At 39.6% G+C, this 16,848-nt stretch overlaps 2 protein-coding genes across 6 annotated transcripts in view; one reads left to right on the top strand and one right to left on the bottom strand.

Annotated features, from left to right (window-relative positions):
- OSBPL9 (oxysterol binding protein like 9) overlaps positions 1-4,410 on the top strand; it is a 70,986-nt gene extending 66,576 nt beyond the window's left edge. For all 5 annotated transcript variants that reach the window (XM_060773494.2, XM_060773493.2, XM_067467885.1 and 2 more), the window contains 8 exons: positions 269-353; positions 666-776; positions 2,217-2,280; positions 2,372-2,512; positions 2,671-2,749; positions 3,461-3,552; positions 3,884-4,019; positions 4,109-4,410. In XM_060773494.2, coding sequence (XP_060629477.1) covers positions 269-353; positions 666-776; positions 2,217-2,280; positions 2,372-2,512; positions 2,671-2,749; positions 3,461-3,552; positions 3,884-4,019; positions 4,109-4,183 — 783 coding nt within the window. In that variant the 3' untranslated portion in view covers positions 4,184-4,410. The remainder of the gene's footprint in view (positions 1-268; positions 354-665; positions 777-2,216; positions 2,281-2,371; positions 2,513-2,670; positions 2,750-3,460; positions 3,553-3,883; positions 4,020-4,108) is intronic.
- A 1,055-nt stretch (positions 4,411-5,465) lies between these two features.
- The window catches only part of NRDC (nardilysin convertase), a 44,816-nt gene continuing 33,433 nt past the window's right edge, over positions 5,466-16,848 (bottom strand). The window contains 7 exon segments of the mRNA XM_060773492.2: positions 5,466-6,378; positions 6,866-6,955; positions 8,118-8,234; positions 10,336-10,426; positions 11,114-11,197; positions 12,623-12,675; positions 14,078-14,125. Of these exon segments, the coding sequence (XP_060629475.2) occupies positions 6,184-6,378; positions 6,866-6,955; positions 8,118-8,234; positions 10,336-10,426; positions 11,114-11,197; positions 12,623-12,675; positions 14,078-14,125 (678 nt within the window). The 3' untranslated portion in view covers positions 5,466-6,183.

The raw sequence follows: 16,848 nt of genomic DNA, 5'->3' as shown, positions 1-16,848 counted from the left end.
TGTCAATATGTCGAACCGCTGACCTTTCAGTCAGCAGTCCTGCTGGCACAAGGGTTTAACCCAGTGGTTCTCGACCTGTGGGTCCCAGGTGTTTTGGCCTACAACTCCCAGAAATCCCAGCCAGTTTACCAACTGTTATGATTTCTGGGAATTGAAGGCCAAAATATCTGGGGATGCACAGGTTGAGAACCACTGCCATAGGGTAACTACATAGTATAAAAAAGCTGTGAATCATGTGAAACTGGAAAACTTTTTTTTTTAATTTCAGGAATCAGTTGCAGATGGACCACTTCCATGGGTTGCCCAAGATAATGTATCTTTTGTAGCAGAGCAAGTTTCCCATCACCCTCCAAGTAAGTTCATGCCAGGTTGTTTTGAGTTTTCTGGGCTATGTGGCCATGTTCCAGAAGCATTATCTCCTGACATTTCGCCAACATCTATGACAGGCATCCTCAGGTTGTAAGTTGATGTCCCTGCATAGTTATTTTTTTTTAAAAAAAAAAATCCTTCAGTCACTGATATTTGGTCACCAGTGTTTTTTAAAAGTGCAGCCCGGCTTCCTCTACAGACTTCTTTCTTAAGAAGCAAATAACCATTTACATACCACAAGTGCTTTATGCTGAAATTAGAGTTTTATAGTTTTAACAGTCTTTTTTTCTTTTTAGTTTCAGCATTTTATGCAGAATGCCCCAACAAGAAAATCCAATTCAATGCCCACATCTGGACCAAGTCAAAATTCCTGGGAATGTCTATTGGTGTTCATAATATAGGCCAAGGTATGTTTGTCACAAATGTGTAACTTATCTGCTCACCAGTTTCCACACTGTCAGCATGTCTCTCTTTTTCTCTTAAAGTATGTCTCTTTGTCTGTCTGCATTACAAAGGCTGTTGCTAGGTAAAGGACTGGCCCTCTGTGATGTCACTGGGTAAGGAAAGTGATGGGAAATGGGAGGAAAGAGACAGAAATGAGAGGAGGAGGAAAGGGAGGCTTTTGCGGGGGGGAATAAAGGAGGAAATAAGGGATGGGAAAGGGAAATGGAATAAAGGAAGGGAAAGAGAAAGAAGTGGGGGCAGTGGCCCCTCTGACACCCAGGCAACACCAGGTATATGCTAGTATGTGTATGTTTGTGTGTGTATACATGCATACACACACATATGAAAGTCAAAGTTTGTCTGTACTACAAAGGCTGTTACTAGGTGAAGTGGCCTTATGCCATATCACTGGATTGGTTGTTGCTAGGTCAAGTGGCCCTTTGTGATGTCATTGGAATAAAAGATGACGTGTGTGAGGGAAAGGAAGGAAGGAAATCACAAAGATAGCAACGAAAGCATTGTGGTAGGCCTTTCAGAACTGGAGAAGGGAGAAAAACGAGTGGAAAGGAGGAAGAAATAAAAGGATGAGAAAAGGAGAAGGGAGAAAGAAGGAGAAATAAAAAGGAGGAATGGAAGAAAGGAAAGGGGGGAAAATATGAGGGGAGGAAAGAAAGAAGGAAAGCACTTGGTATATATGCTGTTTAGTGAGAAATTCTGTTTTCATTGGCAAGAGAAAGTAGTTCTGTGAAGGCTGGTAGTAATCTTGGGCAGTGGCCACCAGTGGACTACAATCCTTGAATCTTAGTTTTCATTTTAAGATTCTGGCCCTGCACTACTTGCATGGAGCAGTATTGACAGGCTCCAGTATTTAAAAGAGTGAGATATCTGTACTTACATGGCTATGTATTGCCAGGTATTTAGTTATTTCAATGTATAATTGGCTATTATTTCTTGCCAAACACCTCCCAAGATAAAACTGAGTGTTTTGTGCTGGCTGTGCAGCAACAATATTGAATAAATACTATTGCTTTGGACCTTGCCACTCTCAACACCCCCCCCCCCCCCCCAATGCTAATGAAATAAGAGCCTAGCACCCAGATTTGGAGTTCGATAGTACAGGCATTCCTGGTTTCTTATTTCAGTCTGATTGTGTAATAATGTCACCTTTTTTGGGTGCTATTAAAACATGATATAATTTTAGTTTAACCAGTTGCCAGGGCATCAGAGGCAGGGGGGCTTTATAGTCCTGCTTACATTATTTTTAAGTGAGAAGACAACAAATCCTATCTTTGATTTTTTTAAAAAAATTCAGATCTCTGAGGTGACTATATTTGTTTATTAAGACTTCTATGTTTTTTTTCTGTATAAAAAGGGATTATCGTAACACCTGTTCTCTATTACAGGGTGTGTATCTTGCCTAGATTATGATGAGCACTATATTCTGACGTTTCCCAATGGTTATGGGAGGCAAGTGATACTTTATATTTTTCACTCATTTTGTAAGCAGTTCACATTCCAATTTTGGGTTCTTGAAAGGTCTCTTCTGTTACCTCCACAGATCTATTCTCACAGTGCCATGGATAGAACTGGGAGGGGAATGTAGCATTAACTGCTCCAAGACAGGCTACAATGCTAGCATAACCTTCCACACAAAGCCTTTCTATGGAGGGAAAAAGCACAGAATTACAGCAGAAGTCTTGTAAGTATATACATGGGCTTTAAAAATCATACTTGTATCAAGATTATGGTATATGAGTCCTACTGTAGTAATAGTTGGCATAAAGCTATGCTGATTTGAAGGTACTCTAATGGTATTTTGTAAGCATCAAGTAAGAATGAATATATCTTTTCTTTTAGTTCTCCCAATGAGAAGAAAGCCTTCTGCTCAGTTGAAGGAGAATGGAATGGAGTCATGTATACAAAACATGCAACGGGGGTAAATACACTTTATTATTTTGTGTAGTATGTTGTTGTATTGTTTTTCTCTGTAAAACAAAATGTTCATTGTATTGTCAAAAGCTTTCACAGCCAGAATCCCTGGAGTGTTGTTTCCAAGCTGTATGGCCATGTTCTAGCAGCATTTTCTCCTGACGTTTCACCTGTATCTGTGGCTGGCATTGCCCATAAGCCATCTGACAATCCCAGATACAGCCTGGAAAACACACAACACCCCAAAATGTTTATGTTAACCAGTGGTTCTCAACCTGTAGGTCCCCAGATGTTTTGACCTTAAACTCCCAAAAATCCTAACAGCTGGTAAACTGGCTGGGATTTCTGGGAGTTGTAGGGCAAAACATTTGGGGACCCACAAGTTGAGAACCACTGCTCTAAACAAAGGGTGGATTAACTTTCCCTTCCTTTGCTCTGAAATCAAGGCTTTAATGCCAAGGGCCTCTTAAGAGAGCAGACCACATTAATTATACTTTGGGGTTAATGTCAGTCATGAATGCTGAGACATGGCTGCTAATGGCATTCCTTGCTATGATGTTACTTTCATGATTACACACCATTCTGACTAGACTGCGTTGTGTTTGTCTTAGTACCAATACAGCAACTATGAATGATATCAGGATATAGTCAAAATGTAGGTGATGAGCAAATGTAAGCTACAACAATGTAATTAGTAATAGAGGCTTTTTTTCTTTAGGAGAATGTAGTCTTTATAGATACCAAGAAAATGCCTATCATTAAGAAGAAAGTAAGAAAACTAGAAGACCAAGAAGAATATGAATCCCGCTGGTAAGAACTTAACAGTTTTCCTTTAGAACCTTCGTGAAAAATAATCAGCATGTTTTAATTGGCTTAAACTTTTTAAAAAAATGACATTGATAGAAAAATATGTGATGGAAGTGGGTTGTTAAGATTTGGGAATGTATTTGGCCATTTAGTGATCTTACTCTTCTCCTACCTGGTGGCAAGTCCGTCCGTCCCCCCCCCCCCCCAAAAATTCCCTTATTTAAGGCAATCACAGTGTTCCTTTTTCAATCCATGAATCGGTAGTTGGATTTAGTTTTTGTAGCTTGTAGATCAGGTGCAATATTAAACAGTTTTCTTTCTGTATTTTTCCTAGCCTATGGAAAGATGTCACATACAATTTGAAGATAAGAGACATTGATGCAGCTACTGATGCTAAACACAGACTGGAAGAAAGACAAAGAGCTGAAGCCAGAGCCAGGAAGGAGAAAGAGATTCCATGGGAGACACGGGTACATGCTGTTCTTGTTCAACTGGTAGATTCTTTACAGATCTCCCTTATTTCTACTGAGACAACTAAATGCATATTCTTCTCTTACAGCTTTTCCATGAAGATGGAGAATGCTGGGTTTACGATGAGCCTCTACTCAAGCGACTTGCTGCCAGTAAATATTAAGTGGGCCATTCCTTGGCTTAGTGGCATGAATTATAACTTCCAAGTCCTCTTCTTTTGGAGAGCCTGCCTCCTCCAGTTACAGTTCCTTATCTCAGGGATACTGGACTTTCTGATGCAGCGAACAATTAATGCAGGAAGAGCCTTGACTGTGTAGCAGTAATTTATATTGGCCTTTCCTGTATGACCTCCCCAACGCTTCTAGGTGAATTAATAAAACCTAGGCTTGAGTCCCTGTCGTGTACGTTCTCTCCACCTCTATTAAAGGTGCAGCGTGGCATTTGATGCCAGCTATGTATGATTCTAGCACCCTACATAATATATACAACATGGCTTAACTTTATTCCAAGCCACTTAATTTCCATGTAAATACAAAGATTTCTTTGGCCAGTTAAAAATGCAAGAATATAATCTATCAATGAGCATATTTTAAAAGAAAATCAAACCTTTTGGCATTACATTGTTCCTCAAATAACTTTCGTATTTTTAGAAACTAAAGTGTAATTATAGATTACCATTTGGTTCTTGCTGGTACATATATAATGCTTCATAAAATAGATTTTCAAATGTATGCTTTGTTTTATTCAAAGTCTATCCTTTTCAAGGCAACAGTGCTTTGAAATGGCATTATAGCTAAGTTCAAACAGTGCTCCGAACGGGTTGAGGATGTTCAGTAATGAGACAATGTGATTTTTCAGAGCGTGAAATAGTCCAGCCAAAAAACAAACTCAAAGCATCATCATCACATGATCGAGGATACCATGTAGGTGAGCATTTCCTCCACAGACATGTACAACATTAAGCTGTGATGCTAACTCTACATTTATCGGGAGTTCCTTTTTACGGGTCTAATTTCTGCCACATTAAAATATCTCAATTTGGTTCCCAAAAAAAAAGGAAGCATGAGTTCTTTTTATGACATTGTCAAATAAGGGAGGGAGTAAGTCTTTCTTTTGCTTGCAAAAATTAAGACAGCTATGCTAAAGTGTGTGTATACCACAAGCTTGTACTCTGGTTGTGTTTAGGTATGAAAGGTAAGAGAAACAGGTATAAAGATGTGGCAAGTTGTTTTTTAAAAGTCTGCTGAAAATCAGAATCAATTTGCACAAGGGATAATGTGTTTGCCCAGATTACTCCCCACCTCTCGTGCAGAAAGATTTAATACAAGCTGTGCATATGCAGCTGGATCAACCTCTGCTTTGAAATTTGTATTCCGACGGCAGACTAAGTTGGGCCAAATTATTAATGGATATAGCTTTTCAACGTTACCAGACCGCTTCTAATGTTTTGTAGTTCAACATTGTTTTATTTCATTCGCGAAGCAATCTACCAGTGTTTCTTCAAATTCTAAATCTTTAAAAATTAGTGATTCAAAATGGATGTCAAGAACGATTCTGTTATATTGGAACAACCTCCACAAAATTATCTCAGTCATTAATTTATTGCACATAATATCTTGAGAGTACTCATCCTGAACTACCTCATGCACAAGCCTTTGTATTTTTTTTATCATTTGTGTTTTCCATGAGGCTAGCAGAGTTCTTGCTCTGAACTGTTGTACAGAAGCACATTATTGATGTAAAGAAGTCTAAAACACACTGATAGTAATTGATTTATCACTTTTGTCCCTTAAAATAGCACACAGTTAATTGAGAACTTAGAAGTCCACTTGCATATCTATCAGTTCTCCTCCTCATTCTCTTCCTGTCCCCATTATCTCCAAGTAAAATATCATTCAAAGAAGAAAGACCCACTACATTACACAAGTTTTTCAGTCTGCTCACTTTCCCCCGCCTTCCATATTGCATACATTTTACCAAGAACATAGCTCTCTATATACCTGCCTCTGAAAATACAGCCTTGTTGCACAGTTGAGCATGAAGGGTATTCAATTACATATTTTCCAGAAAAACTTAAGTAGACTGGATTCTCTGTAGTAAAGCAGACTTCCCCAATATTCAGTAGTTAAAGTTGTACTACGCATTATGGCAGTCTGAAATGCATTATTTTAATATCTTGTGGTACGGCAGAACATTCAGAGATGACGTATACACTTTGATCTCCTTGATACAAGTTGTATCTGTCAGAGAAGAAGCATCCAAGAACTCTAGCTGAGGTATGTCGTTGCATGAGAGGCTGTGCATATTTGAGGGAGAGGAAGTTTCTGGGTCACCTTCGTGGATTCCAAATCCAACCACCTATAATTTCAAAGTGAGGAGAGTTGTCAGCCTTTTTGCAAAATTTGCCAGCAATTATGTATTTTTCAACATCGGAATAGTCTTAATTTTTCTACTAGGACCTCAGACTCCCATTAAATAGCAAAAAATGACCTGCAGTGATTTGCTATGTTTAATTCACACTTTAACCATTTTACTTGGAAGTTGGACAAATACTGAGGGGCAAGAGGGCCTTGCCAAAATTCTAAAGCCCAACAGTTCAGCATGTTAGAATCATGATTTGTGTCTTTCAGCATGCCAAGAGGTAAAGAAAGATAAGAATGGACTTAAACATTGCTGGCTTTTACATGGTTTATTCCTAGCATAGAACCCTGAAAGGAATATAGCTTAAAGGGAATTCACTGCTCCTGTTCTAAGATCTAAAATTCTTCACACTTTAAAAAAAGATTTCCAAAATAGCACAGTTTAAGCACATCCTTAAAATTGTCTTTTTGTCATGAATACTCACGTGTACACTAAGCACTTTGCGTTCTTTGCCTCTGTGTGCTAGAAACCAGTCAACTAATTGTGACTGAGAAAGAGATTTTAGAGCTTCAATCTTTAAAAAGAAAGAAAAGAACATGTTTAGTTCAAAATGAAATTGTCAAAACACATACAATATTTACACATGTATTAATAATGTTGGAATTGTCCCAAAGTCTGAGCCCTTTCCATTTGATTGGAGAGAGCGCCTAGTGTCCAACATGAACTTGTTAGAGCCTTCAGTCTGGGGACATGGCTGTGGTTAACGTCTTATTGGCCTTTTCCAGCGCTGGACTGCAGTCCAGGAATAGATGGCACACATTTCTTACTCCTGTTTTAGAGCAGGGCTTCTTAAAAAAATTCTACTCATGATCCCTTTTCACCCGAAATTTTTTTCATGACCCCAGATATATTTTAAAAAGTATAAAAACCAAACATGTACTGAAAACGGGCTGGCTAAACAGGATGGTTCCCTGTTTTGTGGAGTACACTGAAGCATTTTCTGCACAGTCCGCTGTAAACCTTGCATGTTGTTGTTAACAGATTTGTGTAAATGTGTGGATTCAGGAAACTTTTACTGTTGCAAACCTTTTTGTGACTCCCAACATTGAGCTAACCCCATTTGGGGTTAGGACTCACACAGTTTAAGAAGCAATGTTTTAGAGAACTGGAAAAACTCCAAACAGCTGTTCCTATGAGTTGGAGTCTCACAACAGATCAGTGATAGGTTTCAGTCACAGGGAGGTAGTGAGATGATGGCATTTATGTAAACACAGTAAGATTCCTCAATATTCTGACATACACAAATATGGTGTGCAATGACAGCAATAAAACGCTGCTGTGCATCCTTGTAACTTGAACATCCATGTTCCTGATCCAAGGTCAAGCCAGTCCTGCCTACCTTCAGGAAATTGGAATTCATATTCTTTTCTTTCACATCCAATTTTCCCTTTTTTTCTTTTTCTAATGAAACTCAATATTCTGTGGCACTTCTTCAACTATCCATGCTCAATTCTCAGAATATATTTTGTTTAGTTTATACTTTTGAAGGCTTTCTAGTTTTTCTTAGCATATTGGCATCTTTTTTCCTCAGAATTCCTGTTTTGGCTGCTATCCTGTCATACTGAATACATATTTCTTATTAGCTATTCACTTTAATTCTTACAAGTTTTGAGATATTAATTTAACGCATGGCCTACAGAGGAGTTCTGGGGTTAAATTTTAGAAAGACCTTTTACCTCTCGAACTAATCTGTCAAACAGGTACTGTTGAGTCACCACTTCTGTCCAATTCCTATCCACCTCTTCACCAAGATGAGAATCTTCACATTCTTTTAATTTAATGAGAGCTGTGACCTGTGGTGGAGAAGACAGAATTTCATTACAGAACAAGATACTATTTCTCCTCTTATTTTGGCATATTTGAATATTCTAAAGAAGTGAACCTATGTGGCACAGGACGATTGAACTATTCCAGTTTTGAGTTATAAAAGTGCTACAATTTCAACCTACAAATCTGTAAATCAGTCATGAACCTGAAGGCAGACAAAGATTGAAACATTGTAACTTGCATTTTGCTTCCCTTCAAATAATAGCAATCACTCAGCCTTAAGTGTTCAGTATGCTAAATATATTATTTATTTTTTATTTTATTTACGACATTTCTATCTCCTCCCCCCCCCCCCCCCACACACACACATACCCTTTCTCACCCTGGAGGGGACTCAAGGTGACTTTACATATAGGCAATGATTTGATGCCTTAAAACACAATGTACACGTAAATAAATACTAAAACAATTAAACTGTACATTAAAAACAATTAAGACTTAAAAATAATACATTCAGAGTTAAATATGTTATCTACAAGTGTAATCCAGGCCGTTCCAATGGTCATTGCACAATGTTCCAAGTCTGTCTATTGCACAAGTTCTCTAAAGGCTCGGTCAGAAAGCCATGTTTTCACTCTCTTGTGAAAGGTCAGGATGGAGGGGGTTGATCTGATATCCCTGGGGAGTTCCATAGCCGAGAGGCCACCACTGAGAAGACCCTGTTTCGTTTCCGCCAATTGCACCTGCGAGGGAGGCAGGGCAGACAGCAGGGCCTCTTAAATTCCGCTGTGGTTCATAGAGGATGATACATTTGGACAGATAAGCTGGGACAGAACCATTTACGGCTTTATAGGCTAAAGCCAGCACTTTGAATTGTGTAGTAGATTGGCAGCCAGTGGAGCTAAAATATAAATATAAAATATATATCTTATTTAGTTATTTGACAGTTAGGTGAGGTTAGGGGCCACTTGGCAGGATGCTAAAGTGTGTGTATGTATATATACATGTATGTGTATGTATAATATTTTCAAGATGCAGTTTGATTAAACAGTAATAATGCAGTAGTAAGATTATCTGGACCCAAAATACACAGAACTGAAAAATGTGCTAATTCCTAAAACCATGCATTTCCTCTTCATTCCCACCTCAGCAACACCAACAGCCTTGTTTTTGTCAAGTCTTGCAGGGCTCTATGGAAACTGAATATAAGAGTCCTGGATAGTTCCCTTATTCTAGGACCTATAACAGTAAAGCTTTGTATTTTATTTTGGAGATCAAGAGTAGTAATTTTTAAGGCATAACAGTGCATCACAAGGTAGCAAATGTTGATGCATGGATAATATTTTGCCAAGAATTTTTTTTGTCTGGGTTTTTGGAGACAATTAGGATCACGTGAGGCTTACAGGGTATACTTTCCCTGCCTGTGTTTTACAATATGTATACTTTCAATGATAACATCATCGCCTTCAATACTGATATAAGCAGGGGTGGGGACAAGAGGATGGCACCTTTCCTTCATACCTGCTCACACACACACACACACACACAAACAAATGTGAAAAATTGCCCTGAAATGTCTAGGGTGCATGGAGGGATTTTTCATCACATTTAAGGGCCTTTCTAGACCATTTTAGACCAAGGAGAGGCCTTTCTAGTAACAGGAAGTGAGCAGACATTTCTTGATAATTTACTGTTTGAAAAAAGCCCTGGGTTGTACCTCTATGTGTGTGTGTGTCACAAAATGTGGTGAAAATAGGGGCCCAGGGGCCCTTCAAACATGGTGAAAGTGCCCAAGGAGTGCATTTGGGAACTTTTGAGGCAGAATGCCACATCTATGGGTGAAACTTTTTTCACACTTTGTTTAAAATGACATGGATATCCTCAACAAAACAGGCTCTCCACTAGGTACATTAAGGTAGGTAAGAACTGGGATGCGGAGTCCCACTACCATTTCTCACGTGCAGAGCATACATGGGTTAAACTAAGTAAGTCAAAAGTGAAAATTGGTGTCTCGGAATAAGCATAATATACCTGAAACTTGGTTGATGCATGAATATATAAATACAAAAGAAGACAACAACCTGTTAAAATATCGGTTTTGGTTCTAGGAAATTTAACTCTTATTACCTGTGTATTGAAGGCCTCTGCAGTCATATTCTTGATTGTTTCCTCAAAACACTGAAGAAATTCTTCTATCTTCTTATCTGCAAATTCAGAACTGAAAAAATAAGACATACACACAAGTTTGTACCAAATAGCAAGAGGGAGTGAATTATACCAAAAGTATAATCCTGTCTTTTGAGAAAGGAATGGTACGCTTAAATCTTGCTTTTGGAAATCCAAAATTCACAAAAAAGCAATAACTTTACTGGACAACCAGAACACACAAGACACATCATGCAAGATTTTGAAGATCCATTGGCTTCTTTGTCAGGCAAAAGATGTTTAAAAAATCATATAGGAAATGTAAAGTGACAGTGTTAGAGCAAATTGAAGACTGGAATGTAACTCAGATTTCTACCTTCAAACAAAGGCAAACGTTTTTTCTTTAGGACAATATTTGGCTGAGATTCACCTATACAGCACTTAAAAGTTTTTCTAGATACAGTAGTACAGGGATTTCTTGAGAAATATACAATGTTATCTGCCTAGGAAAGGGGCCTGAGGGGTCATAAGGGATGGAGACACTCTGGAATCCAAGAGGAGTTACTTTACTGCTGTTAACATTTTACTGTCTCTTGTCTTGGTCTCTATATGGCCAAGAAGGGAAGGGAGCAGCCTCTGTCTGCAGAGATATTCCTCAAAACCATCTGAACTGCAACACTAACAGTTTTGGGAGCTGAATTACTGCAGTGACTAAGGAATGATGCATTGCACAAAACAGGAAAATAAAAATGTCACTCACTTGTATTTGGTTGCTTGTGTTTCTACCGTAATAGTGAAGCCAAGGATCCCGGATGTATTCCTACATGTAGGGTACACATGATATCTAAAACAAGGAAAAGGATAGGAGACAGGGGAAAAATAAATCACTCCATGAATGCCTTTAAAATGTTTGTATTATGCTATTTTACTGTGGGTAGAATTACAGTTATGCATTCCTTATCTGAAATGCATAAACCTGAAGCGTTTTGGATTTTGGGGGATTTTCCTTGCATATATGTATGCAATGAGGTATCAAGACGATGGAACTCAAGTCTAAACATGAAATGCAATTATGTTTCATAAAAATACCTTATACACATAGCATGAAGGCAATTTTATAGACAACATTTTTTATAATTTCGTGTATTAAATACACTGAAATGAAAGGTGTCACTATCTTAGCCACCCCGATAGATAATTCTGGAGTATTCTGGTCCCCAAGGCACGTGGGATTCATCTGACCCCTGGATGAACCTGCAATCTCAAACAAATGTTTTCTATTCTGGGGCATGAACAAATTCAGCCAGACCTCTTTTACTGAGCCTTATCTATCTCTGCTGCTGTCTTTAAACACTATGGAAATGTTTCTTCTATCAAGCGACCTTGATGGCAAGTTTTATTTCTTGTTTTGGTTACTTAAACACTTAGCTATTTACCAGGAAATGCTCACAGCATAGAGAAACAATCAAGAGAGAGTTCAGAAAGAGAACAAAGTAATATGGCTTCCAGCTTAAATAGCATACACCATTGGCCCTTCTTTAGTACAACAGCCCAGAAAATGACCTTTGGGCTGGCTGGACAGGTACTTGGTCTACACTGAGCAGTTAACTCCTCAATGCCTGTCCAGCTGACACATGTCTAGAGGAATGATTTCCCCCCCCCTCTTTCTGCACATGCCTAACCACTATGTGTTCACACTGACTACTGCAGTTTTAAGAATTGGGGATTCCTTTACAAAGGAATTGGGGATTCCTTTACAATGATGTAAGAAGTGGTCAAGAGAGAGGTTGGGGAAATGTGGAGAAGTTCCCTGCTGTTGTACAAATACTTTATTCATGCTATAGTGGGTATTTCTATACCCACTGGGTATAGTAATAGTATAGATTCAACATTAACATGGTACAGAGGCTTTTGATTTTGCTGATTACTTACTTCTAGTAGACCCACAAACTGGGCCCTGGAGTAAATCAGATCTGAACTCTCATTAGAAGCCAAGGTGACAAACTTCTCTTTCAGATATACCATTGGGAAGTCATAGCTCAGCATAAAAGGCAATAAAGCTTAGTAAAATGGAAGGCAGGAGGGAGTTCACACTATAGGTGAACCAATTTAATCAAGGAAACCATAGTCCTGAGGAGTTTGCAAGACCTGAGCAGACTTAAACCTGGGTCTTCTTATGACAGGCTCATAAGGAGGAGGAGGAGACAACAGCTTTATTTATATTCCGCCCCATCTCCGTAAGTCAAAGAGCAACTGAATTGGAACTTACCCAAGGGTTTGCTTGGTTCGCAGGAAATCAAAACAAGGCTCCTCCATGTACATCTGTAATGCAATAATTTCCAGTAAGCTAGGCTCTTTGCTTTACCCTTTATCTTCCAATAAAAACAACCTTTGGTTTGCTGTACCCTAAAGTTCAGGACAAGTAAACTGCCCAAGGAATGATGTATCACGTTACTTATACCTACTAAGATCAGGCCATGTCTAAACTGTACACAGAAGGTCTAGACTTCAGGCTTGTCCATGGATCCGTTTTCAAAAAAGTCTTTGGCTGGTTCGGTTGTTTCAGACACTCGTAATGGCATGCCAATTGTTTTCTGCCACAACAGAACAGCGGTTGTCAAAGACCCAGCTGCTTTCGGGCAGCTGCCAAAAGGGAAACGATCCCAGAAAGGGTAATTTCTTAAGCCCTTGCCTTTTTTTTTTTTTTTTTTTTGGTCGTGTCAGGAGCGACTTAAGAAACTACAAGTCGCTTCTGGTGTGAGAGAATTGGCCGTCCGCAAGGACGTTGCCCAGGGGACGCCCGGATGATTTGATGTTTTTATCATCCTTGTGGGAGGCTTCTTTCATGTCCCCACATGAGGAGCTGGAGCTTATAGAGGGAGCTCATCCACCTCTCCCCGGATTCGAACCTGCGACCTGTTGGTCTTCAGTCCTGCCGGCACAGGGGTTTAACCCACTGCGCCACCAGGGGCTCCAGCCCTTGCCTTAAACCCAGGTCTCTTCTATATATAGAAGGGAAAGGATCACAGGAAGCAGAGTTTCTTAAGCCCTTGCCTTAAACTTAGGTCCCCTCTAAAGAGAGAAGGGAAAGGATCGCAGGAAGCGGCGTTTCTTAAGCCCTTACCTTAAACCTGGGTCTTCTCTAAAGAGACAAGGGAAAGGATCACAGGAAATGGGGGTTCTTAAGCCCTTGCCTTAAACCTCAACCCCCCCCCCCCCCCCAATTGCTGCCAATAGGCCAGATTGAAAATGAATCTTTTGGCTTCCCGGATCAAAAATGGATTTCTGTCCTCCCAAATTCAGGAGGCTCCTAAAAAATGACAGATCAAGGTTTACCCGAATTGCACAAGTCTACTAAGCTTATCTATAAAATGTACTAGTGGATAGGTTAAAATGTATATGCTGTGGATGTGCATACAAATAAAAAAACACTTGAGTTGCTAAGAATCACAAGTATTTTTCTGCCTGTAGAAAACAGCAAAGTTTCAAACAGCAACATGTTTGATTTAGGTATCACATAGTTGTAGGAATCACTCTTCTGCCCCTCTTTCCCAGATCTCCCCATCTACTTTCTCAGTACAATTTCACCACAAACCAATATAATACAACATTTCACCAGTGTCTTTATAGACACCACATTAGTGTTAAGTGCAGTGGTGTTTATTACTGCAATTGTACAAATCATATGATACCCAAGCTACTTCTGAGAAGCAATCCAACTTACCACAAGCAATTCCATGAGAGAATATTCTGTTAAACTTCTAGCTCCTGACTGAAAGATGAAAAGAGACAGATTTCATAGACCACAAAATCCACATACCTTCAGTTCTGCCAGCTCACCCAACAGGAATCAAACTAACAGTAATCAAATCATTAAGTACATTGTAAGTCCATTATGGAAAATCACACTAGACTCAACAACTGTCAAAAAAGCTACTTTAAAACATATACATGGAACACATTCAGCAACACAAGGAAGCTTCCACCACATAACGGTGACTTTCAGAAGCCTCTAACTGCCCTGGTTTCTACTTTCCTGAAATGATTCTTAATTCTGGCAAAAGACAGATTAAAGTGTACCCCTTGGCCAGGGTGTTATCAATGTCTTTGTAAGTTCCTCAGTTTTGGGGCAATTTTGGAAAAATAGTAAATGCATAAACAGAACACTTGACTAGCTTTGGTTAAGTCTAGCAGTGTTCTTCTCAAGTACTTACGTATCTCTGTCATTTGTCATAAAAAAAACAATCCTTCACCCCAAATGGCTTGTTAAAGTACAAAAGTTTAGCACCTTCCCATGCTATTTGGTTTTTACAGAATCATTTTTAAAAAGCAAAACAACCAATGTAAACATTTCAGGATAAGAAATTTATCATCTTTTGCATCAAGTACAGGAAGTCCCCAAGTTACAAGATAGATCCTGTAGGCTTGTTTTTAAGTTGAATGCATCTGTAAGTTGGAACAGGTACATTTTTAAGTGTAGCTCCAGTCACATACCCAAGTGCAAGCACACACACACAAAGGGAAGGGATGACAGCCCTGCAATGTTTGTTTTGCTTTCTGTGACCCTGTTCACAAGATTGCACCTCACTTTCTCTCCCTGTGATAATTGGAAAATTTGACTGTAGAGACCAATTCTTGACCCGCATGTTCTTCCACAGTGAGGACACCAGTTTCCAGATGGAAGGCAGTTCAGGTCAGGATTGGTTGACGCACCTTCCTCTTGACATGTTTCTCCCTTTTGCCCTCAATTCATGTCTCTTCGAATTCTACAGCACGACTGGTAACAGCTGACCTCCAGTTAGAGTGCTCAAGAGCCAGGGCTTCCCCGTTCTCATTGTCTATGCCAAAGTTTTTAAGTTTGGCTTTAAGACCATCTTTAAATCTCTTTTGCCATCCACCAGCCTTCCATTTTCTGTTCTTCAGTTGGGAGTAGAGTAACTGCTTTGGGAGACTGTGACTGGACATCCGGACAACATGGCTAGTCCAGCGGAGTTGATGGTGGAGGATCATTACTTCAATGCTAGTGGTCTTCCAGCATGCTGACATTTGTCTGCCTGTCTTCCCAAGAGATTTGCAGGATTTTTCTGATGCAACACTGATGGAATCATTCCAGGAGTTGAGTGTGACATCTGTAGATGGTCCACATTTCATAGCTATTTAACAGGGTTGGGAGTGTTAATGTAAGATTAGTGTAATGTGAATGTTTAAATGTAATTTTGTGTAATGCCTGTGATTGTAACCTGATTGCATTAGCAGAGAGTGTATTGACACTGAAAGGGTTAATCAGTCAAGCCTCTAATGAACTGTGAAGTTGTGACCCTGAGTGTGCCTGGAACAGGTAGGGAGGATCCAGAGGTAAGATTTCGTTCGTCCTTTACTTCGGTGCTTTTGTCTTGTTTCTGTCTTTTTGGTTGGGTGTCAATGCGAGTGTGTGCTGTATATTTGCTCTACTCAGTAAAGCTATACGTTTGCTTTTACTGAAGTCTCAAAGTGTCCATTCTTCTAAGCTTCAAAGCTTCTGTTGCACTCTGACAGGGAGGACAATAGCTTTATAAACAAGCATCTTGGTCTCCCTATGAATGTTCTGATCCTCAAAGATTCTCTGCTTCATTTGGAAGAATGCAGCACTCGTAGAGCTCAGACGGTGTTGAATTTCAGTGTTGATTTTTGTGGAGAGGTGGCTGCCAATGTAGCGGTAATGGCAAATTATTTTCTAATGTTACACCATTAAGCTGTATTTCTGGCATTGCAGAGGGGTTGGCTGGTGCCTGTTCAAAGAGCACTTTAGCTTTCTTGGTGTTCAGTGAGAGGCCAAGCTTTTCATATGCTTCTGCAAAGGTGTTTAGAGTGGTTTTTAGGTCTTCTTCTGAATGAACATAGGCCACATTATCAACAGCATACTGGAGTTCTGTAACAGATGTTGTGGCTTTCAGTCTGATGAGGTTAAATAGCTTGCCATCTGTCCGATAGATGATTTCCACACAGGGAGGAAGCTTCCCATCAACAAGGTACAGTATCATAGGAATGAAGATGGAGAATAAAGGTTGGGGTAATAACACATCCTGTTTGACACCCGATTCCACATTAAATGGGTCACTTTGGGAGCCATTGCTATCCAAGACTGCTGTCATCATGGAGGAGATGCAGAATGTTCACAAATCAGGGAATCCGCTTTTTTGAAGGATAGTCCAGAGAGCACTGCAATTCACTGTGTCGAATGCCTTTGTGAGGTCAATGAATGCCATGTATAGAGGTTGGTTTTGTCCCCTGCATTTTTCTTGGAGTTGTCATGTAGTGAGGATCATATCCACTGTTCCTCTGGAGGGGCGGAAGCTGTTCTGGGATTCTGGGAGGGTGTCTTCTGAAATAGGTAGAAGGTGGTTTGCAAGGATTCTTGCAAGGGTTTTCCCAGCAGAGGTTTGAAGAGAGATACCTCGATAATTTCCACATTCTGTTCTTTCTCCATTTTCGAAGAGGATGATGATGATGGCATCT

The sequence above is a fragment of the Anolis sagrei genome, chromosome 4 (assembly GCF_037176765.1).
Source record: "Anolis sagrei isolate rAnoSag1 chromosome 4, rAnoSag1.mat, whole genome shotgun sequence".
Taxonomy (NCBI): Eukaryota; Metazoa; Chordata; class Lepidosauria; order Squamata; family Dactyloidae; genus Anolis; species Anolis sagrei.
This window is presented reverse-complemented; position numbering and strand designations above follow the sequence as displayed.